The sequence below is a fragment of the Mirounga leonina genome, unplaced genomic scaffold, assembly GCF_011800145.1.
Source record: "Mirounga leonina isolate KUSES-001 unplaced genomic scaffold, KU_Mleo_1.0 Mir_150, whole genome shotgun sequence".
Taxonomy (NCBI): Eukaryota; Metazoa; Chordata; class Mammalia; order Carnivora; family Phocidae; genus Mirounga; species Mirounga leonina.
The window spans coordinates 29,711,491-29,735,755 of record NW_023270374.1 but is presented as its reverse complement, the minus strand read 5'-3'; the positions used below and the strand labels follow the sequence as shown (position 1 = coordinate 29,735,755).

At 54.4% G+C, this 24,265-nt stretch overlaps 1 protein-coding gene across 1 annotated transcript; it reads right to left on the bottom strand.

Annotated features, from left to right (window-relative positions):
• Window positions 1-3,832, bottom strand: SLC32A1 (solute carrier family 32 member 1). The gene is made up of 2 exons (XM_035005697.1): window positions 3,440-3,832; window positions 1-1,224 (listed from the first exon to the last, which is right to left on the bottom strand). The coding sequence occupies exons 1-2, from the start codon at window positions 3,830-3,832 to the stop codon at window positions 37-39; spliced, it is 1,581 nt and encodes a 526-aa protein (XP_034861588.1). The 3' UTR covers window positions 1-36.
• Between the last annotated feature and the right edge of the window lie 20,433 nt (window positions 3,833-24,265).

The following is a 24,265-nucleotide window of genomic DNA, read 5'->3' as shown; positions in this document are numbered from 1 at the left end:
GTGGGAAGAGCGCGGGAGAACCTGAGCCCTGGCGCCCTAGTCCTCCGCGTTGGTTCGGTAGGCCTCGATGAGGCCCTCCAGCGAGTGCACGAAGCCGGACACACTGCAGATGCCGCCGATGACGAAGATGGCGACATCGAAGAAGACTTGGTGCCACAGGAGCTTGCGCCAGAGCAGGCGCAGGTGGAAGAGGCTGGGCAGCAGGAAGCAGAGGCCGGCGCCCGTGAGACTGCCGGTGAGGCCCATGAGCAGCGCGAAGTGCGGCACGTAGATGGCCATGAGCAGCGTGAAGACCACGAGCGCACAGCGCAGCGTCAGCCCCCACGACTTGAGGCGCCCGTCGCCGCCGTAGCAGCCGGGGAAGAACGCGCGGCTGCCTTCCTGGAAGAGCGACTTCTCCAGCACCTCGACAGCAGCGAAGAAGGGCAGCGGGTAGGACAGCAGCGCTTTGGCCACCAGGAAGATGTTTACCACGGCACGGATGGAACCAGGCAGGTTGTCCGTGATGACCTCCTTGGTCTCGTCGGCCCAGGTGAGGTAGGCCACCAGCGCGAAGAGGCCTTTGAGCACGCAGGCGGCGATGTGCGTCCAGTTCATCATGCAGTGGAACTCGCTGGGCTGCTGCATGTTGCCCTCCAGCGAAGGCAGGAAGATCTGGGACGTGTAGCTGAACACGATGATGCCAATGGAGATGGGAAACTTCTTGACATCGATATAGAACTTGACCTTCTCCCAGGCCCAGTCGCGAGCCCGCGAGAGGCAGTAGGCGATGACCAGGATGTTGATGACGAAGTGAGCCAAAGTGCACAGCAGGCTGAACTTGGACACTGCCTTGAGGTTCTTAAGGAAGGCGCAGGGCAGCAGCACGGCGGTGGCGATAATGGACCAGGACTTCTGCGACACGGGCAGCCCTGGGAAGCTGTTGTACATGAGGTTGCCGCTGACCACCACGTACAGGATGCAAGTCATCACCAGCTCGATGATCTGCGCTACGTTCACCACGCGGCCTCCCAGCGTGGGGAAGCGCGGGGCGCAGCACGCGTTGGCTATGGCTACATACGAGTCCCGCACCCGCACCACCTCGCCATCCTCGTTCTCCTCGTACAGGCAGGCGATGAGGATCTTGCCGGTGTAGCAGCACACCACGGCGGCGAAGATGATGAGGAACAACCCCAGGTAGCCGCCGTGCAGGATGGCGTAGGGCAGGCCCAGCACGAACATGCCCTGCGAGGCGGAAAGGCAACCAGACCCGGGTGCTCAGCGGCCGCAGCCTAGCCAGAGGGGACCTGGGGGCGTGGCTTAAGGCTGCAGCCGCAAGGGGGCGCTAGGTGGAGTGAGAACGGGACTTGAGCCACCGGGAGGAGAGGTTAAGAGTAGGCTGGAATGGGGGTGCACCGAGGCCTACTGGGGGAGTCAGTCAGAGGTGGAGAGGGAGGTGTTCCAGGCTGCAACTGAGGGAAAGGTGTGCCTACGGCTGGGAGGTGCGGAGGAGGCTGAGTGTGGGGTCAAGACACAAGGAGGGACTGGTATATGGACAAGGGGCTGGAGGAGTCGTGGCCAGAAAAGGGCGCTGAGAAAGGTAGAGCGAGGCCTGAGCCATCAGGAAGAGGGGGCACGGGATTTAAGGTGGGACTGGAATGGGGGACAGGGAAGCTAATGAGGGCCTATGGCCTACTGGAGAAGGGACCACGAACGCGGCAGTGGGAGGGGAAAGAGCTAGGGTAGGACGGAAGAGGGGCTGAGGGTGCACTGACGGGAAGCAGAGGGAGGCAAGAACGGAGGGAAAGTGAGGATGCTCCCAAAAGCTTTGGGGGGAGGGGGGGAGGCCAGAGGCGCACGGAGTGAGAATCCTAAGGCAAGGCTTCAGTAGGGTGGGAGAGGCTGGGGCCTAAGAAGGGGCTGAGAGTGGTAGAGGCAAGCAGGATAAGGGGCCTCTGGGGGAAAGTGCAAGCGGGTGAGAATATAAATCAAGGAGTCAAGCTGCAGACTCAGGTGGGTGGACCGCGGAAGGAGGGTTTAGAATCTACAAAGGGAAGAGAAGCTAACGAAATCCAGGGTTCCCACGGCCTCCAGGCCTCCAGTCTCCCTCCCTGGCCTCCTTCCGGGCCTACGGAACGGGGCCTTCAAAGACGCCCCTGGCGAAGGCGCGGGTGGCAAGGAGGCGGTCGCTGTCCCTTGCCCATGGTTCTGCATGGCCAACTCGCAGGGCCCGGGAGCGGGAGGCGCCTCGAGTCGGACCACTTAGTGTGCAGGGCCCTGCGCAGCCTGGGTCCCCGAAGCAACCCCGCTTTGGCCTTCCGCTCCCGGGAGATCCCTGTTGTGCGCCCCAACGACCGTGCACTCCGGGGACGCCAGGGGGACCAAGCCACAGGGCCCGGGGGCTCCTTGGGCTGAGACCTCCTCCTCCCCTCAAGCCGCGGCCTGCCCGCCTTTGCCAGCTCCTGGGGTCGTTGTGCACTCTCCAAACCCGCTCCCCGTGGAGTCCGGCGCCGCCTGGTGGGGAGTGGGGCGCTGCGAGTAGGGTGAAGGGGTGGCAGGCCTGGAGACCAGAGACTGTTCAGAGCATCCAGAGGCTGCTTCTCCAGTCACACGCGGAGAAGCTGGTCGCCTCTTTGCCGTGTAGCCGGGATTTCGGGCGAAAGGGGTGTCTGTGCACAGGGAGCACTGAGGTACCACAGGCTAATTGTGCTTGTGTGAGCACATCATGCATGTGCTTATGTTTGTGCACACCTGTATGTCCCCAAAAGGGCAGCACCTGAGAAAGTGGGCTGGATCCTGTTTGCAAGAATCTGTGCTTGTGTGCATGTGTATGTTCAAGGTTCGTGTGTGTGTTTGGTATGTACAGGTATGTGCTTGTGTGGGGGTGTAGGAAGGTGCCTTTGAGGATAGTCTTGTGGTCTCTATATAGATGCATGTCGTGTGCACCTGTGCGGCGATTGTTCGTGGGGGAGGGTGGATGTGAGCAAGTGTGTCTTGTGCCTGTGTCGGGGGAGGAGACTCCCAGCTCAGCAATTTCCCTCTCTCCTTTCCTCCTGAACGTGCAGCTGTGAATCCATTCCGGAGTCCCAGGCGACACCGTTCCCTCCAATCCTGATTTTCTTTCTCCCTCACCCCTCCCCGCTCCCCTCCCCCTGTTTCCCTCTGGTTTGCAGGGTCTCAGGGCAAGTGCCTCGGACCAAACCTCAGCCTAGCAGTCGTGCGCCTGGGGCCGCTGGAGGGAGTGCGGATCAGGGCGGGAGACCCCGCTTGTAGGGTTGTAGATCCCCCCGCCGCCCCCCACCACAGGGCTGGGAGGGATGGGGGAAGGTGAGATCCTGGGTACGGGAGGGGATCTCTCCGCTGAGATCGCCCGGGGACTCGCACAGGGGTAGAGCCTGGTGCTCCAGAGCTGGAGGAGGTGGAGGGTAGGGGCAGGCAGAGCAGGGAATCCCGCGCTCACCTGGATAGCGTTGGTCACGTTCCAGCCCGCCTCCCACGCGGTGATCTTGGGTTTGTCGTGGCCCCCGAATTCGCCACCAGCCCCCACATTCTGATCTTTGGAGCCCGAGGGCGGCAGGGGCGCGCCACCGCCGCGCTGGTAATGGATGTCTCCCTCGACGGGCGGTTCGGCTCCCTCGTCCCCGCAGGGCTCACCCTCTGTTTTCAGGATGTCCATCTGCAGGCCCTGACGGTGCTCAAAGTCGAGGTCATCGCAGTGAGCAAAACCCACCGCTTCCTCGTCGGTGGCCGCCTGAAAACCCATCCTGGCGAACATGCCGCTCACCTTGGCCTGGGACTTGTTGGACACGGTTGTGGCCACGTTGGACAGCTTGCTGCGGAGAAGGGTGGCCATGGCGGCGGCGGGGTCCGTGGAAAGGACAGAAGGGGCCGGGGACGCGGGGGATGCGCGGCGAGGCGGCGAGGGCCAGGGGGGCGCGAGGCCGCTATCTTCGCTCGCTTTCCCCGCGGCGCCCCAGGGCGCTCTGGCTCATGACCCCCTCAGGGGGCGTCTGAGGCTCGCTCGGAGCCCACCCTGCGGGCGGGCAGCGGGGCTGGCGGAGCGGCGGCGGCGAGTGCACTGCGGAGCTGCCGCGGGGCGCGCGCTGGGCTGCGGAGGGCGGCGGCGGCGGCGGCGGCGTCAGAGCGGCTACGCGAGGCCGGCGCGGCGCCCCCACCCGTGCGCAGCCCACTGCGCTCCCGCCCCTCGGAATCAGGCGGGGGGCGGGCGTTGGGGAGGGGGAAACACCAGGAGGCGAGGGGTTGGGGGAGGAGGGCAGCGAGAAGAGACAAGGGGCGCGAAGGGACTCGGGAGAATTGAGATGGGGGCCGGCGAAGGGCGCCCGCCGGGTGGCACCGAGAGGGAGCGCACACGGGAGGGGGCGCGGAGGGCACGGTGGGGGCTAGAGTGCTGCAGTTCTGGGGGAGGTGCTAAGCTCGGATCCTAGCCCTTCCCACCTCGCCGCCGCAGGGAGGGAGGGGGCCGGAGCGTGCTGATTCTCGCGGTCCCGCGGCCGCGACTACCCCCTCCAGAGCCCGGGAGTCTTTCGGCCCCAGAGCCTCTGGCCAAGGACCGCTCTGGAGGTCCAGAAAGGTGGCAGGACAGTTACCTGTCTCCCGCGGCGCGGGCCGTCTGGGCGTCGATCTGTACCCATTACTCACACTGAGACCTGGCCGCAAGCCCCCCTCGGAGGCAGAAGTGTCCGTCCTGGACCGCTCTCGAGAATGCTCAGCCCGTCCGGGTCACGGGGCTGTCTCAGCCCGTCCAGAGACGCCGCGATGAAAGCGACTCTGCGGCTCGCTCGCCACCGACCGGCCTCCAAATGTGTGCAGAATGGAGGCGAAAGGTTGGCCTTTCGCTTTCTTTTCGTTTGGGAGTCTGGAAGGAGGCAGGACTTCGTGAGGGCCTCTCTCGACAGCCTCGTGGCGGGTCTGCGAATGTCCACGGAGCAGAGGGGCGCAGCCGGTGTCCCGCCGGTAGGAAAGCAGGGCTCGCCGTGGGCCCCGGGCGCGGAGGTGCGCCGTGCGCTCGCCGCGGTGGTGAAAACCTAGACCCTTTCTGTTGAGTGGGGTGCGTGTGTGCGCGCGCGAGTAAGAGAGCGACCCCGAGACAAAGACCGATACCTTATCAGATACTGCTACGGGCCGAATCTGAGCGGATTCCGAGGGTGAGATTTGGTAACCGTGTTTGTTCTGTAAATGTGTGGTTTCGTGCGCATTTGAGCCTGTGCGTTCGCAGGGCTGGTGTGTTCGATTGTGTGGTTAAGTGTTCCCGAATGGGTTGCCTGCGTTTTTGCCTGTGTGCGCCCTGTTGTAGCTGTGTCTCCCTGAGGGTCCACCGCTCGGTATGGGTCCCTGCCTGTGTTCCCAGCTGGGCTCCCACCGGGACTCCTCTTGAGCCTGAGCAGTAAACAGCAGCTATGCGACCTGGCCTAGGTGGAGGAGGACTGGCGGCTGTGACTGGGGTGGGGGTAGGGGTAGGGAGAAACTGAAGGAAAGGAAAAGAAAGGGATCCCCTATCTCCCCCTCTCAAGGCTCTGTCTCTCTGAGAACCCCAGTCTCCCCCTCCCCTGTAGTATTTCTAGATTAGCCCACGTCAGCGCACAAGTAGGGCGTCAGCGCACAAGTAGGGCGGCCTGAGGGCTTTGACCAGCGAATTGGAACTGCCAGGACAAGACAGGCAAGACAAGACTTCCCCCCTACTCCCTGTCCCCCCCTCTCAGCGCCTCAGTCTTTGGCAAGCTCCTCTCCAGATAGGGAACCTCCACCACATTGGACAGAGATGCTCTTGATCCCTCCCCAGGTATCCCCTTAAATTCCCCCAAGAGCCTGCTTGCCAGAAACCAAGACAGAAACCCACCCCCCATAAGTAACCTGAAGAATCCATCCCCCTGCACCAGCTGCTATGACAAGAAAACCTTTCCATAGAGCCTGACCCCAAACACAGATCCTCCAAGTCATGATACGACTCAGAACAAAGAGAACAGAAATCTTTCCTCCCCAAATACAGATCATCTCCTCCAGCGAGGTTTGAAAAAGAACTGATCTCCCATCCCAGAGATTTGCCCTATACAGAGACCCTCCTCCAGCCCCATCCCCATCCCCAGAGGCTGGGAAAGAGATCCCTTTCCCTAGACTCCTACAGACAAAGGTCTTCACCTCCTAATCTTCATGCCACCTTTTCTGTTCCTGGTGAAATTCTTTAGTTCCACACAAGGTGATCTGGGCAGAAACTAGGAGTCCCTAGTGCCTGCCTCTAGCACATACACACCCAGACCTGAAGACGGCCATTGATGCCTTCTTTGACAAGTGAGGCAGTGCCGTATATGTATGAGTTGGTCATTGCTGATTTATGTGTGGATTTTAGGTGGGTCCAAAATGCTTATCCTCTCTTTCCTTTTCCCTTATGTTGTTCGCTGCTGTTAAGACCCAAGGGGCGCTGTGAAGTTCTTTCATTAGTGAGAAATGGGGTCATTCATTCATTCAGCAAACCTTCTCACTGCCCTACTGTGCACGTGACTACCTTCCCACTGTTGTGGGAACCACCAGGACCATGCGAGCATGGTCCCTGTCTAGACTCCCCACCACAATTTTTGGGTCTATGGGGACATTGGAGAGCATTCAGTCCAATCATCCTTCCTGCGATGCTTAAGCCATCCCTAAAACACCCCTTCTTTTACAGATAAGCACACCCAGGCCTGGCCATGAGGTGTCCTGCTCAAGGTCACCCACAGTCCAGGGTAGAGCCAGGGTAGAGCCCCAGGAATCCTGATGTTCCTCCTGTGCCTTCCCTTCTGTGACCTTGTCCGTCCTTCCATCTCCTCTCCCTGGTTGTTTGGTGTTTGGCCACCACACTGTCAAGAGATGACATTTGAAGCAGACACCTGTCCCTCTGGCAGTCATCAGATGTCAGCAGTTGGAGCAGGAAAGCCTCTGCATCCCTCTTTTCCTGCTAATTGCCACAAATGCCTCTTCCCAGGCCAGGGTGGCAAGCTCCCAAGCAGCCTTCCCTCGTTGGAATATTCTGCTCCCTCATGTATTAACTGTGCGACATTGGACTACGAACTTAACTTCTCTTAGCTTCTACTTCCTCATCACTAAAATGTGAAAATAATAGTAACAGCTTCATCTGGTTCTTGAAAGGATTCGGTGAGTCTTGTATGTAAAATGCCTAGCAGGGAATGCTCAGTGCCCAGGACATGGTAGCAATTATTCTTTTGTTTTTGCTGCCATACTGAATGGCCATGTCTCATTGTTTGGGGGGGAAAGTGAGTGTGCAAGAAAAAGCCCTTGATGTGTGTGGAAGTCAGGGTGAGTTGGCATGTGCCCTCTTCTGTCTTTGCCTCACCTCCCCATCCTCACACCTTCCAGGGAAAGGAATGGAGGTCAGGAGTTGGGCAGAGGGCAGGGGACCTGGCAGGCAGCCCCAGGAGGCAAACAGGACACCCTGCCTAGCTGGTAATGAGCTGGGCGTGCTCTAGAGAAGCCATCAGCCTCCAGATTCTCCTGATAAGCTCCTCTAGGGGCGCCCTCTCGAGAGGAATTTGCAGCAGCGTGGCCCCCTGCGCTGAAACACAATGCACACATACACACATGCACTCACACACACAGAATGACAAGGCAACTGACGGATGGACCAAGAAGCGAGGGCCAGTGCCCAGATTCAAGCACATTGGCAGACTTACACTGGGCAGTGCACACAGGTCAAGGACAGGCCAGCACGCAGACACACAGAAGATCTGAACCGAGACTGCCCACCACACAGAGAAACCAGGGCAGACCCCCCCCTAGATGGAGCCCCAGGGGCACCGTCACCCAGATGACAGACTTAGACACACAGCAGCACAGGATGGGCAGGTAACACGGAGAATTGTACACACACTGACAGACACCCAGACACGGACCACACATACAGTTCACACCCACACCCATAGTCAGGCACCCCCCGGAATGCAAGCGTACCCCTATAGGATTACGAAAGGGGAATAGAAGGGAGAACAAAGGGAGGAAAAGGGACAGAGGAGATATAAAAAGGAACAAGCTAGAAGAGGGAAGAGGGAGACAGAGAAGGACATGCCAGGCAGAGGCACCAGCCAGCAGGGCACAAAAGAAACAGAGGTTCCACAGCCTTCCTCTTGGCCCGAGCCAGAACCCAGCCCTGGGACTGAGAAAATGGGAGCTGGGAGGGTTGTGGGGAGGGAGCTGGAACTGTCGCTGCTGTCCACCCTGGGAGTGGGGCCGGGGGGCTCTCCTCTCAGGGCCACACAAGGTCCCATGGTCTTCAGGGGCTTGGGAGATCCCAGGACTCCTGCCAAGCCCCATGAAGCAAGGACAGTATTCTGGACCATCCTGCAGTCTGGGCCCAGGTGGAATGTGCACCCCTCTGGCAACAGGAGATCCGTTTCTGTTTCTGATGCGTTCAGTACCCAAGGGGTTAAACGCCTGGCAAACGGAGATGGAGGCCACTTTTGGGAGGAATAAATAGGGTTAAATAGAACTGGGCTTATCTCCCAGAGCAGGCAGCAACATGGGGGATGGTGTAGGGAGCCCTTGAATTAATGGCCTGGAAAGCCAACATCATGAGCATCATTTTGGGGCTGAATGATCACAGACAGACCCCTCCCCTTCCTTTTCCAGAGCAAATTCTGTCGGTGAGCCTTTTCCTGCTGAGGAGACAGATGCTGGCCCTATAAATCGACCTCCCTCCCTCAGGCTGGGGCAGTAGTGAGGGTTTCATGCAGCTGGAGGAAGCCATGCCTACCTTGCCCCAACCAGAACTCAATTTCCTGATGCTGTGTCTGTGGGCACAAGGGAGGAGAGGGGGCAGCAGGGCTGAGGGTTCCGAGTGGGCAGCCCATGCCTGGAACAAAGACCCTGAGTCTTCCTCCCTTTGGTGTGACAAATCAGGTGGGACCACTGGGGGTGTAGGTGTTGCCTCTGATAGCTCAGGGTACAACAAATTAAAATACATTAATGACTAAATATGAGTGGTTTTCCTTCCTAAATTAGCAGCCCATCTCTGGAGGCATGCAGGCAGAGACCTGATGCCCATCGGGGACAATGTCCAGGGGAGTCCTGTCTCAGGGCAAGGGAGGCTGGCTTTCATAACTTCTGGGCTTCTAGATTCAAGCCTTCTGTGCAGATGGCTCTGAGAAAAGGCCAGGGAGCCGGGGACGTGGGGACCCAGGCCTGGTTCTCGGCAACCTTGGAAACCATAAAAAGCTGCCTACAGCTGAAGGAAGAGCGCTGGGGTTGCCAGCACTCAGTAGACACTGAATAAACATTAATGGGGTTGAATTAAATCGGTGTCACAAAACCATTTGCCTCCATGAACTTTTAGTATAATTGGCTGAGGAAATACACATACACAATGACCAAAATCCAGCTCTGAATTTTGGGTTCCATAGCCCCTCTAAACAGATTTGTCTTTTACACCCACATCACCTTCTGCAGGGTTGGAAGCTAGTCATACATGCAAGATGTGATCTTTGTTCAGATGGGCTTGGGTGCACACTCAGATTCAGGGACTCCTTTCTTTCTTTCTTTCTTTTTTTTTTAATTTTATTTATTTATTTGAGAGAGGGAAAGAGCGCACAAGCAGGGGGAACGGCAAGCAGAGGGAGAAGCAGACTCCCCACTGAGCGGGGAGCCCAATGCTGGGCTCGATCCCAGGACCCTGGGATCATGACCCGAGCCGAAGGCAGACGCTGAACCGACTGAGCCACTCAGGCGTCCCCAGGGACTCCTTTCGAGAGCACTCAGCACCCTTAGGAATCTGTGGGTCACTGGTTCTAGCGACTTGGAGAGACAACCATGGGGGAGGCTCTGACTCTTGTGAGCCCTGCATCAAGGACCCTGGGTTCCAGAATGCAAAGGGGCTGGGGGACAGTCTGACCTCCTGGACCCTCAAACCTTGCTTGTTCTCTCTGCCACATGAGGACACAGTGCCAAGGTGGCCATCTGCAGGCCAGGAAGAGTCCTCCCCAGAAACCGACCCTGCCAGACCTTGATATGGGACTTGAGCCTTTGGAACCGTGAGACAGTGAATGTCCCTTGGGTAAGCGACCCATTCTGTGCTGTTTTGTTAACGGTGCTCCAGCTGACTAAGACACTGAGTACCTCTGCCAGCCCCTGACCAGCACTAGCTTAGTGGGCAAAGATTTTTCTAGGTCACAATCCCTTTGGACATCTGATGAGGCTGAAGGTCCTCTGTCCAGTTGCATACACATGTCACACCGAATTTCAAATCCTCTATAGCCTGCCCGTGATGACTCAATGGCCTCCAGCTTAAGAGCCCAACCTCTAAGTTTCTGTCTTTTCCAGTTGTGTTGAGAGCTGGAGCTGGGTGAAATGTCCACGTTACTATTTAACAAGTGTTTATTCCATGCATGTTCTTTCGTGATTGCCTTACAGCATCCCTGTGAGCTTGGATTGGTTTCATGTCTATTTACAAGATGAGGACAGCAGAGTACAGAGAAGTTAAGTAAATTGCCCAAGGTCTCATAGCTAGGTTGTGGTGGATCCAGGATTCAAACCTAGGTTCAGAGCTGTCCTGAAAACCTCAGCACTCTAGGTGAGTCCTCCTGGTAGGGCTTGGACCCTGGACTCTGGGGAAGGGCTACAATCTAGATCTGGCTCCCACTGGCCGGATAGCTCTCCATGCATTGACTGGTGTATATGTCTACTCCGGCCACCCTCTTCTTCCTCCCGGTTATACAGGCAACTCCTCTGAGACAGGGAGATGGGGAGGCACAGAGCAGGCCTCTGGTAGGTGCTCAGAAGAGCTTGTGGATTTCTGGGTGCAGTCTGGCCTCAGAGGGCTGCTCCCTGTGTCTGGGCTTTCCAGCCTCAAGAGAACATGACTCTTCCCCACAGGATGGCTTAGCCCAGAACAGTTGATAAAGGCTCCTGGGATGTCAGTTGTTTCCTAACCTGGGATGTGTGAACTCTCACCCAGAATTGGTTCATTTTATATTATATTATTCTTTTAAGATTTTACTTTTAAATAATCTCTACACCCAACATGGAGCTCCAACTCAAAACCCTGAGATCAAGCAAGAGTCACACGCTCTACCCACTGAGCCAGCCAGGCGCTACTATATTATATTATTTTATATCTAAAAAATCTACCAGCAGATTCTGAGTCTCCTGGATGACCAAACTGCTGTAATTGTCATAGGCCTCATGACAAAAGACCAGAGGGAGGCTAAATGCTCAAGCATACAGAACCATACTCATTGTGCAAGTGGCAATTTAATTTCAGCAGTACATCATCCATCACATGAAATTAATTGTGTTATTTTGAATCTTTTTATTTTGTAGCTTTGTTTGTATCCCATTGACACATTGTCTTAGCTTTTCTTGTTGTGTAGAGCTAAAAGGGTAAGGATTTCTACCTAGCTTTATGTTTGTACGTATTTCAGTAAAATTGTAATAAAAATAACCCATCAATTGTTGGGAAGGGGCTGTGTTTTTTTCCCCTTTAAAAGTGGCTCGTGTATGACTCAAGTGTGAGCAGCATGCATTTAATTCATTCTGACCAAGTAGAAAATAAGCTTCGCACATTGGTGCCCCACACACAGCCCCTGCCACCTGGATGGGTCCCCATCCTCCGTTTGGCTCCCCCACTGCTGCCTTCGAGGGGAAATATGACAGCGTAATGAACAGTTGTACGACGTGCTATAAAAAGGCAATTAAGGGAACTATTGGACTGGGACAAGCCAGCGTGACCTGGTTAATAGCTCTGAGCGGAGCTGGGCCGCGGGGAGGAGGGGCAGGAGGAGGGGGAGGGGGCTTGCTGTTCCACAGTCTGGCAGAGGTTGATTGTCCACTGCCTGCTATGTACCCGGGGCACCCCCCCTTCCAACCAGTGGGTCCAGGGACAGTTTGAGGGGGATGTTGGTTCACAGCTCAGCTCTGGAGTCCCCTCTGCCACTCCTGGTTGAGTGACCCTGGGCAGGTGGTTCAGGGTCTCTCAGCCTCAGTTTACCCATCTATAAACAGGGACGAGAATGATTGTCCTAGAACTACGCCCTGGCAGTGGGAAGAAGGGGTGGCGCATTCACTGTTAAACTGGTCAGCGCTCAGAAATGCACACGGAGTCCAAAGGAAGATGTGGAAGAGGCTCTTGCTGTGTTTTCAAGTAGGATCGTTCAATTCAACACAATCTGTGGTGTGTGTGTGTGTGTGTGTGTGTGCTATTCTCAGCTTACCCAGGCTCTGCAGGACAGTTCTTTTTTTTTTTTTTTTTTAGTGTTTCAAGTTTTTATTTAAACTTTAGTTAGTTAACATATAGTGTAATATCGGTTTCAGGAGTAGACTTTATGATTCATCACTTCCATACAACACCCAGTGCTCATCATAACAAGTGCCCTCCTTAATCCCCATCACCCACCCACCTCCCTCCATCAACCCCCAGTTTGTTCTCTGTCATTAAGAGTCTCTTATGGCTTGTTTTCCTCTCTCCTTTTTTTCTTTATCCCTTTCCCATATGTTCATCTCTTTTGTTTCTTAAATTCCACATATGAGTAAAATCATATGGTATCTGTCTTTCTCTGACTGATTTATTTCACTTAATCTAATACATTCTAGCTCCATCCACTTAGTTGCAAAGGACAAGACTTCATTCTTTCAGATCCCTGAAGTTCTTTGATCAGATCTCCTGGAGTCGTCCATTTGACCATCCGCCTTGAGACGACCCCTCCCCTTTGGACCCTCTCTCTTATCTCCTCAGGCCATCAGTCTTTGTTCTCTCCAAATGCTCCTATTTCTGAACCATCTTCCGTCTGTGCCAACCTTCAGGATGGAGACAGAGAGAAACACTTCCTGCCCCATGCAAGTGCCTGTCGCCCTCTCCTGAACAGTGTTGCTGGGAAGATTGGTAAACTGTAACCTGATACGTAGGCAGCGAAACACCTGGCACATAGTAAATGCTCAGTAAACACTAGTTTTTCTTTTTTTTTAAATATTTTATTTATTTATTGACAATTGACACAAAGAGCCAGAGAGACAGGGAACACAAGCAGGGGGAGTGGGAGAGGGAGAAACAGGCTTCCTGCTGAGCAGGGAGCCCAATGCGGGGCTCTATCCCAGGACCCTGGGATCATGACCTGAGCCGAAGGCAGACATTTAATGAATGAGCCACCCAGGCGCCCCTATTCTTTTTAAAAAAAATAAAAGATTTTATTTATTTATTTATTTATTTGAGAGAAAGAGCATGAGCAGAGGGAGGGGCAGAGGGAGAGGGACAAGCACGCTCCCCACTGAGCAGGGAGCCCGATGCAGGACTCAATCCCAGGACCCTGGGACCAGGACCAGAGCTGAATGCAGATGCCCAACTGAGTGAGCCACCCAGGCGCCCAACTCTAGCTGTTCTAATTGTTGTCACAACTGGAAAAACTCTGGGTTTATATTTAACACCGAGCACAGTGCTTGACACAGAGTAGGTGCTCAATAAATGTCCACTGACTGATAATGAATGAAACCTCACTTGGTTCCACGCTTTAGGATCTGTGAGCATACACTAACCCCTCCCTGAGCCTCAGTTACTCATTAGTCCACTAAGGATATGATCCTACCCCACAGTGCCTTGTAATCTGTGAAGTCCTGCCCACTGTGGGAACTGGTTCTGTCCATCTCCACCTTCACCCCCACTCTTCTGTGCCTTGCACTTGGATCTGAGAGCCTGGGGGGGGGTGGCTCAACCCCCCACCACATGCATTTATCCTAAAATAAAAAACCAGCAGAGCCTATTGGTCTGCATGACCCCCATTTCCTCCTCCCCACAGTCTCAGATGGAAATGGCATTGAAAGCCCGCCCACTGACAAAGGAGCAATCAGGAGTCATTATGGCTCATTTGGGGGGGGGCGCTTTGTGATTGGCTGAGAAGCACCTGCTATTTCCTCACTCAAGATGAAGAGGGTCTGCAGAAGGCGGCTGGAAACCCAGTCCCTCAGCTCCCTCCCTCCAGAGCCTGGGCCCAAGCTCTGAGAGGCTCTGAAGGCGGGGCTCAGAAGGAGGCTCTGCCCTCCAGGGAGGAAGCTGCACTCAGGCTTAGGCACTGCCTCCCCTCTCCACTACCACCGAAGTTTCCTCTGTGGGCATGATGCTTACCTGGCAGAGGTCTAAAGCCAAGTCTGGGGGTGCCTGGGTGGCTCAGTCGTTGGGTGTCTGCCTTCGGCTGGGGTCCTGATCCCAGGGTCCTGGATCGAGCCAGGCATCCGGCTCCCCGCTCAGCGGGAAGCCTGCTTCTGCCTCTCCCACTCTCCCTGTTTGTGTTCCTGCTATCGCTGTGTCTCGCTCTGTCAAATAAATACATGAAGATCTTTAAAAAAGAGAGAGAGAGAGAGAGATGCTACTTTCCATGTTTGACAATAGTGAATGGCTTCTTAGCTGTTAATAAAATAAAATAAAATAAATAAAGCCAAGTTTAGGGCGCCTGGGTGGCTCAGTTGGTTAAGCGACTGCCTTCGGCTCAGGTCATGATCCTGGAGTCCCTGGATCGAGTTCTGCATCAGACTCTGCTCAGCAGGGAGCCTGCTTCTCCCTCTGACCCTCCCCCCTCTCATGTGCTCTCTGTCTCACTCATTCTGTCTCAAATAAATAAATAAAATCTTTAAAATAAAGCCAAGTTTAGCGTTCTCCATCGTCCAGCTGCCCTCATGACAGAGTCCAAACTCCCTCCCCACCACTCAGTCTATGAGGCCCTGTGAGTTCTGACTATGGCTTCAGGCCGGGCCGGCTTCAGCAGCCTCCTATCCAGCGGGTCAGGAGGATCTCTTTGCTCCTGCTACAGGTGCTTCCTACCCCTGCTCCTGCTCACCCTCGTTTCTGGGGTTCAGAACCCACACTTAAACCAGGCATGAAAATGACTGTCCTAGAACTACGTCCTGGCAGTGCGAAGAAGGGGTGGTGCATTCACTGTTAAACTGGTCAGCGCTCAGAAATGCACACGGAGTCCAAAGGAAGATGTGGAAGAGGCTTTCGCTGTGTTTTCAAGTAGTATTGTTCAATTCAACACAACCTGTGGCTGTGTGTGTGTGTGTGTGTGTGTGTCTAATCTCCACCACTTTGAAGCTATGTGACCAGGAGACTCACTTCACCCAACAGAGCCTCATCTGTTTAATGGGGATAATCAGCCCTCCCTCCACGGGTGGCAGAAAGGATTACCTCAAAGGATATAAAGCATCTAAAAGATCTCATATGTAATACATCCTTCGTGGATATTAGCTAGTATTATTAGGCATTCTTAGGTCACTGTTTAGATGTCACCTCCTCCTGGAAGACCTCTTTGATTCCCCAAGGCTGGGTTTGTCCCTCCCAGGTATTCCTGCCCTCCTCTGTACTTGGCCCTGGTCTACTGCATGTACATGCGGTATGACTGTGTCTTACTTGTCCTTATATCCTGGTGCTCAGCATGGAGCCTGCTGTGGATGATGCTCCTCACAGGCCTCTGTACAAACCACTGTGCTGACAGCCAGGACCACATGAGGATGCCAAGCACCCCGGGCCCCCAAGAGTCTGGACCAGGGAAAGTGGGGCTGAATCCCCAAGCCTCCTTGCTGTATGCTTCAGCACCCCCATCTCCCCGTGCCAGCCCCCAGACCATTGCTTGGACAGCCCCCCTGCGGGAGCACCTTCCACCCTCCTCCTCCGCTCACAGGTCTGTCGTATCTAATGGGCTTCCCGGGACCACCCAGCTCGCGGTAGTGTGTGAAAGATAGAACACAGGCTCCCCCGCCGGGTGAGCCCGTGTCCTCCTAATTGGAGTGATAATAGTCCCTTAGTAGGGACTTATTTTTTCCATCAAAGGGCCTAAACGTGTTATCTCATTTATCCTCAACCTCAGCCCCTAGCTTAGGTCCAAAGGGGCATTCCTGGTAGCATGCTGGGGTCTCAGGTAACGAAGGAAGGGGAGGAAGCAGCAGGGCCTCAGGAGAGCGGGACCGGGGACCCCTCTCCTTCTCCCACATCTGTGTCCTCTGCAGGTCGCCTTTGTTCTGACTCTCCATGACTGCCAATGGCTCCTACGTCTCCCGCCTCCCCATATCCTAGCTGGTAAGTGGGACTGGGTGCCTGCTCGAAGCTTGGCTTGAGAAGTCCCAGGCAGCTGGAGATGCATGCCTACCTTCCTCTTGAGGCTGATGTGAGGATTCAGTGGGGTGATGTGCATAAAGTCCCGTGCCTTTTAGGAAGGGTTCAGATATTGGCAGCTGGGGTTCACATTGGTTTAGTTGTTGTTAGTAGCATCGGAATTACCAGTGTGGACCCCCGCTCGGCCCCAGAGGATGTGGCACTCCCAGGTGGGTCTGTGAGGTTGGAACTAGGCCACATGGGCCTGTTCCGAGGATGAACAAACCCTGCTCTGAAAACCTGCCCCACACCCAGCCTGTCACCACAGCCAGGGGTTTGACCAGGCTCCAGGGCAGGTTCAAAGGATGAGGCTCTTTAGGAGCCTGCTGGAGGCCTCCCTCCAGCCTCGATCCTTCCAGCTGCAGACCAAGGCTGGGGTTTTCCTCTTAGGGACTCACAGCCTGGGCTATGTCCTCAACGTGAAGGTCACTGAAGGATCAGGAGGCCTCCTCCAAGCAAAGATGTAAAAGCCAAATGAATGTGCTTACTGAAGGGCCTCTAGTAGAGCGTGTCTGTCAGTGTCAGAAATTCCAAGGCCACAGGCTTTCTTGGGGCAGGAGGTTCTCTCCGTGGGGTCCCTGAGTCTAGATCCCATAGACACCCAACTGCTGGCTTCCTCCCTTTGGCTCCTGAATCAATCTGACCCCAGGTGTGGGGGCTGTAATCCGCCCCCCCCCATTCTCCCAGCTCATGGTGCTGGGCTCAGCCCCTGGAGCCCCCCCCGTGCTCAAAGCTGCATACAATATTTGTGTTACTTCACATTGGACTATTATAAATGTAGCCCTGATGTCAGCAGGGTGTTCCCTGCCCCTGGAGATCCGGGAGAGAGTGCCCACACAGGACTGCCCCCCACCCAATTCCCTGGCTGGTGGATCTTTCCGGAGTCCCAGCAGCTGGGTGTGGGGAGGGGTGCAGTGAAGGCGGAAACAAAGCTTCTTTCATTTTCCTTCTGGGCCTCTTGTATTCAGGCCTTTGAGCTTCTCCCCTTCCTCCTCACCAGGACAGCCTCCGGGGCCCCCAAAGAATTCTTTCCCGCTGCCTGTCGTCCCAGTGGCCACCACCAGTGCCACCCCTCTGCCACCATGAAAGGGTGCGGAGGCTACAAGAGAGATGTGGAGTGTAGGGGAATGATTTCAGAAAGCCCGGAGCTCCTGGGAATTCACCTAATGCTTTGTGGTCCAAGATCAATAGGTTAGGAGATCTCTAAGCCCTTAATTAAACAAAGTCCTTGAGAAGAAAACTAGGCATCCCTTACCTCCCCTGGCGTCAAGCAAGGGGTGACTCTTATGTGTTTTCTTGGAGCAGAAATTTCCTTTTTTCTTTTTCCTTTTCTTGATTTTTTTTTCCACATGGCTCAGAAACAAATATATATATGTTATATATGTGTATATATAACATTATTTCATTATATATATATAATGAAAAGTGTCCCTGTAGCTGCTGTCCCCCACCTACCCACTTTCCAATTCTCCCAAACCCCTGCTACTGGTTTCTTAATACCCTTCCATTTGTCTGTACATGTACAAGTATATAAACAGGTACAAATATGTGCTCTTCCCCTTTTTGCAACACAGAAGGAGCATATTCTACATTCTGTTGTGTGCATTGTTTTTTTTTTCTTTTCATCTAATTTGTCTTTGGAGAGCTTTCACATCAGAATATAGAGATTATGCAGTATTCTAAAGGAGCCGAGAATAGACAGCACTGCCTAATCATTTCTCTTTCCCTCTTTTCTTGATACTTTACAGCTTCGCCTGAATAGATATGCCATTCATTCTTTTTTTCCGTTCATTCATTTGTTCCTTTATTCAGCATTCATGGACCCCCTGTTCAGTGTTGGGTCTCATGCCAGCTGCTGGGGTGACTTGAGCAAACTCTCTCAGCACCCCCTCATCCTAGGGCTCCGAGGCTTGGGGAGCCAGGACACCCCCAGCAAGCCGTGCATGGGGGAGGGGACAATCTCTGGCTCACTTTAGTTGTGTGTGACTTCTCTCTGTGTGCCTTGATCTGGACTAGACTTTGGTCTTTTCTTCCTTTGACTGAGCCATGGCCCTGGATTCGCCAGGCTGCCCATCTGGACGTCTAGGGGAGCCAAGTTCCCTTGTTCTGGGGCAACCATTTTTCAACCAGGTTGGATGATTTCTAAGAATCTGTAACAGGAGTGTGTGTAGAAGTTTGCTAAAAGCAAATTCACCATCAGAATGTACATGGCTCAGGGCTCCTGGGTGGCTCAGTCATTAAGCGTCTGCCTTTGGCTCAGGCCATGATCCCAAGGTCCTGGGGTCGAGCCCCGCATGGGGCTCCCTGCTCAGCGGGAAGCCTGCTTCTCCCTCTCCCTCTGCCTGCCGCTCTGCCTACTTGTGCTCTCTCTCTGTATCTCTGTTAAATAAATAAATAATCTTAAAAAAAATAAGAAGAGGGATAGCCCAGCTATAAAAGAGGGATTAAAAAAGTCCCATCAAAGACTTCCTTGAACATTTGAAGAGAAAACGCTTGTGAAGGATGTAGGACATCACTCAATACACCGCGGGTAATATTATTGGAGACTAATACTAACAACTCTCCTGTATTCAGGCTGCCAGAAAAGGACTGCTTCTAAGCAGGGTCCTGAGAAGGCTGTGCCTGCAGCCAAGGGCCTGAGACCGGGGAGGAAGGAGGAGTCAAGAGAAGCTCACTCATCTCTGTGTCCCAGGCCCTTCCCTGGCTCCCCAGAGCTCATTGTCTGCTGAGCAGACCAGGGTCCCTCTGGGCGGGGGAGTCTGTTTTAGTCCCATTTCCATTACACACTTGGCTGAACAGAGTGGGAAGGGGAGCCCGCAACCGCCAGGCAGTAATTAATTGCCTGTTTGGCCGCCTGCTGTCCCCTGGATGGGGGATGCAGGATGGCTCCACCTGGGCCGGGGGTGGCTGACTGCTGGGAAGTGTCCCTGCTCATCCTGCCCCGACCATCCCCTCTGAATCCATGTCCAGCCATTTGGGGAGGGATCATGACAGAGCAGAGGCCCCTTCTGTCCCCGTGTGGTCCTGGCCAGCAAGACTAGAGACAGTCTCAGGGTACTCTGTCTGGGGAGTTTCTTGAAGGGAGTAAGAGTCACTTCATTTTAACCTCGGAGGAGCAGCCCTAATGAAGGGAAAAGCATCCTGGACTCAGAGTTTTAGGACCCTGGGTTTTCATACTGACACTTCTACCCTCTGGCTGTGTGACTTTGGGCAAGGCATCTGCTATCCCTGAGCATCCGTCTCCTCCTCTGGGAAACGGGGTGGGGATAGGCAATCATGCTCCCGTGGACCTGTGCTCTTTGTACGTCCAGTATCCATTCTCTTGGAGAATCACCTGCTCCCCACCTCATTTCATAATCATCCTTCTCAGTACATACAATACGGGTGGGGCCCGCCCTGTGGACCCCAGGGACAGAGAAGTGACCCAGGCCTAGACATCAGCATTCTCTATGGAGCTTTTTTTCAAGCATGTTGGGGAAAAAACAAACATCCTCTGTTAGTGACAACCTAAAGAAACCTGAATAAAACAATGACCTATCTTTGAAGGTTGAAGGATAAGCCATGGAAGGAAGGTTGCTGATAGTACTTTGCAAGCCTCAAGCCACAGTGAATATCTGTGAATAAGATTATCATCACCATCATCGTTGTCATTGCTGTTGCCTGAGCCCAAAGACCTTTCCTCAAATGCAATGGACAAGAGCCCTGGATTCTGAGGCTAAGTGTATCCTCAGTGGGAAGAGTTATCTGATCAGCTAGTGATGTCTGCCCTGGGTATAGGAGGGGATGGTATATGTCCTGGTCATGCTTTCTTCACCCTTCCTGAGTTAGAGGTGCATGCTCCGGGTTAAGTGACACCTCTGGTATTAAAAGCAAACTCAGGACCTCAAACTAGAAACCAGACATGGGCTCAGAGGGTGCCAGAGTGAGTTTATCCAGTCAAAGCCAGAGCTGTGGGAGTCCTTCCTGCACCAACAGTGGGGAGCTTGGCTTGGACATGAGAGGAGAATTAAAGACCTCCAGGAAGCTGCTATGTTCTTAAGACCTGGAGTGCTCCTGGGCCGAAGAACTTGCAGGAAGCTCAAAGCCGATGACCAGAGCTATGTAGTCTGGGGGTCTATAGTTGATGTCCCCCCTCGGGCCTGGCTGGTACCCCACCTGCCCAGCCACTGCTGGTTGATGGCTAGCTCACCCTCCAGCCTCAGCTTAGATTTCACATTTTGGTCAAGAGATGGGAAACTTCTAGCGGGCCCAGAAACCGTCCACCGAAGCTGGACATGAGCTTGGAGGTGGCCGAGGGGAGGTGAGGCAGGGCATCAACAGCCTGCTACCATTCCCCACACCAGGCCATCAGCAAGCTGCTCCACTACCCTCTTCTGAGCCCAGACACAGCTTCAGACTCTGTCCCACCTGTGCCCTGGGCAGCCAGCTCTTCATTGGGCGGCATGCACAAGGAAACGTACTTGCTCTCCCAGAGAAGACACATGGGCCTGCGGTCACACCCCGAGCCCCCACTTGCCAGCACTGGGCAAAAGGCTGCAATGGTGCTGTGTATACTAAGAAATGCTGGGCATCGAAATGACCCCAGAACCAAGCCCAAATGCTCTACTCAGAGAGGCTGACCTTTGGGCAGCTGGGTCTCATTATGGGCGGGGGGTCTTTTTTCACACAGTACATTCCTGCAGGAAATTGCCCGAGCAGATGGCGGGGCTGCCCAAGGGAGACAGGCTGGCAAGAGCAGCAGCTTCAGATAGCGTGGACACCGCTTCCAAGCAGTCTGAGCGGAGGAACTCCATCCAGATGGAGTTGGAAAGGAGCCTGATGCTGCTCAGCAGATCCTGCCAGGCCCAGGGCTGCCTCCCCAGGCCAGGGGCTAAGAGGGTGGCCCTGGAAGGTGCCCTTGAGTGGAACTGCTGGGGGTTACAACCTGTGGGTTTGGTAAGTAGAGATTTCCAAGGAGCCATCAAATTGATCAGGTGCATCAAAGACCAGAAGGGAAGCAGCTACACTGAGAGAACCTTCATTCATTCCCCAGGGGGCCTGAGGGGGCAGCCCTGGCCCCCTCCAAAAGCAGGGGAGGGTCTCAAGTGGCTGGTGGAAGTCCCCGCCCCCTCCCCTCTCCCACCTGGTCAGCTCCATCTAGCACCCCTTGATTCTTCATGCTGAGAAGCTTTGGGGTTTCTTCCCTTCACCTGTCTTGGGTTGAAATCCCCAAGAAGCCAACCCTGAAACAAGGAATGTGGGTGCTAGTAGTTTACACGGCAAGTGATTTCAGGGAGTACCATCAAGAGAGCAAGAGAGAGCAGGAAGGGAAAAGAGCCCCAAAGAAATAGTGGGTGCTAGTAATTTACATGGCAAGTGATTCCAGGGAACACCTTCAAGAGAGCAAGAGAGAGCGGGAAGGGAAAAGAGCCCCAAAGAAATGGGAGAGGTGGTTAGTGAGCAGGTTTTGCTGTGGGCAAGTGGGATTCAGTCTCACTGGGGACCTCTAGGAGACAGAGCAGAACTCACCTCCAATTGTACTGATTGTACCACCTGAGGGATGAGGGAGCCGGGGCGTTTATGCTCCACTCCTGTGCATCCTGGGTTGAGGGCTGCTCAGAGGGGGCTGGGGGGGCGGGTAGGGATTAACTCCCAGGCTCCCAGGTGCTTGCTCGGGCTACCCAGTGCACAGGCTCAGGTGAAAAGCCTGTGGGACTGGGCACAGACTGGACCGGGGGAGTGCTTGGGAGATACAAGCAGGAACCAAGGACACCTGCTACTCCATGGTCTCCAGCTCTCCTCCCTTCCCTCCTTGTCTCCTCTTGCTTTCCTCCTCCTCCCCTCTAGATCCTTGCTGTACCTCATGTTCTCAGCATCATTTCCTAGGGTTCCTGGAATCCAAGGTTTCTTAAAGTGTGGTCCTTACTACCCGGAATTCTTGTTAAAAATGTAGACACCAGGGCCCTCCCCGGCCCTCGTAAATCAGAACCTTTGGTTATGGGTCTAGGAACCTCATGAAATAAATATCCCAAGCGATTCTGATGTGTGTAGAAGCGGCTAGTCTAACCCCACTACATCACGGTGGCAACAGGGATCTGCTGGTCAGTTCTGGAAACTTCAGACCCTGGCCTTGCCCCCTCCCTTCACTGGCCACTGCCTCCTTGGGCTTGGTGGCCACTGTCAGATGGCCTGACTTGTCCCCAGATTCTTCCCTCATCCAGCTACTGGGTTGGCTGCCTCCTGGATGTTGCCTTTGCTTTTGTCTGATGCTTCTTAGGATTTAGGGCTTGGACTTATACCCAACAATTGAGGAGAAGAGGTGCCCCACCCCATTGAGCATCCATTCACATCTGCCACGTCTGGCCAGATGCTCCTCAGGGTAGCCCCTGGTCTACTGGGAAGGGAAATCAGAGATTTCGATCCTTCTGTTCATGCCAGCAATCGTAATAAAGCATCCTACTAAAACACACCATCTCACAGTGGCAACCTGACTTAATGGGATGTAGCCCAACAGCCAGTTCACGGAGTTCCACGCAGTCACAGCATCGTTCAAGTACCTCTGTATATGACCAGATGGCCCAATATAGCTACATACGGGCCCAGGGACCGTTTCACAGTGTGTGTGCCCACAAACACACACACGCAGAAGAGACGTCTCATGGCACACCACCAAATCACACACAGGGACGTACCATCTCAACACCCAGCACGGGAATTGTCACCGCATGTAAAAAAACACTTGAGTCTTATGGCGACATAGCCACACGTCACCCAATAGGGTTGCACCGCAAGATGGTGTTGCGCTCACACACACACACACACACACACACACACACACACAGTAACTCAGTTCATTGCAGCCAGCACATGCAGACTCTTACGTACTGGCAAAAGAAACCCACACAGGGCGCAGCCCCAGAGAAGCCCATGGTCGTGGTCATAACATAGCAACATACCCTGTTGAAAACACAGCATGTTACGGCCAGAGATACAGACAGACTCTACCCAGAGCCCAATCCAACGGATCAGCCACAGGCAGACGGAGCTCAGGCGTTGCAGTGGAGACTGGCTGGGAGGGGAAAGGTTGGCTTTGTTTGAACAGATGTTTGGTAAAGGAGCAGGGGTGTTATTTAGCTGCTTTGATGAGCTGATGGGTTCCAGGAGCTCCAGAGCCTGGGGGATTCATTGGTGGCCCCAAGAGCAACTGTTGCTCCTTCGCACTCCTCTACCCTCACTGATTTCTCACTTCCTTGCTAGGCAGCCAGCCTCCACCCCCCAAGCAATGCCTTATTTGAACAAGAAGGGCAGAAGCCGAGCAAATATTTATGTCTTCAGGCCTCACTTGGCACTCCCTGGGATAGGGGATTCTTTCTGGGATTGAGAACAAGTCTTTGCCGGGCAGATTCTGCTCTGCTTAGTTCTGGGCAGTAGGCGGGGGCTCAGGGGGGCCTGTTCTAGACCCCTCATATTGCCCGGGGATGGCCCTGCTCTCTCTCTCCCTGTACTCCCCATGCTGCCTCCCCTTGATTCACAGCCAGCCTCTCCTAAGACTGGTCTATACCTGCTGCCTCACACCCACGCACCCCAGACCCACTATAATCTGGCTGCCACTCACCACCCTCCCAAACTGCTTCCTCCAAGGGCTCCAATGTCATCTTCATTCTCCTCAACCACTTGGTGGCCTATGAAGCTTTTGGCCAAATTCTCTCCTCCCTTGTCTGATTCCCAGTGTACACCCAGCCCCAGCTTCTTTCCCTGCCTCTGTGCTTGTCTCTTGCTTCCGAAGCGCTTCCTTTGTCCTTACGTGCCTGTGCTTCCCAGCTCCCCAGTCACTGGCCCACTCTAAATGCTCCCACAGAACTTGGGAACTCCCACAGCCCAAGCCACCTATGGCCCCTTCTGCCGGTGGTCAAGGGTGGCAGTCAAGAGCACGTACTCCCTAGATTGCCTTGGTTCAAACTTTTGCTTTGAAACTTGCTAACTGTGTGGTCTTGGGGAAATTACTTTGTTTTTGCATGTCTCAGTTCTCTCTCTCTCTCTTTTTTTTAAGATTTTATGTATTTTGGGTGCCTGGGTGGCTCAGTCGTTAAGCGTCTGCCTTCGGCTCCGGTCATGATCCCAGGGTCCTGGGATCGAGCCCCGCATCGGGTTCCCTGCTCGGCAGGGAGTCTGCTTCTC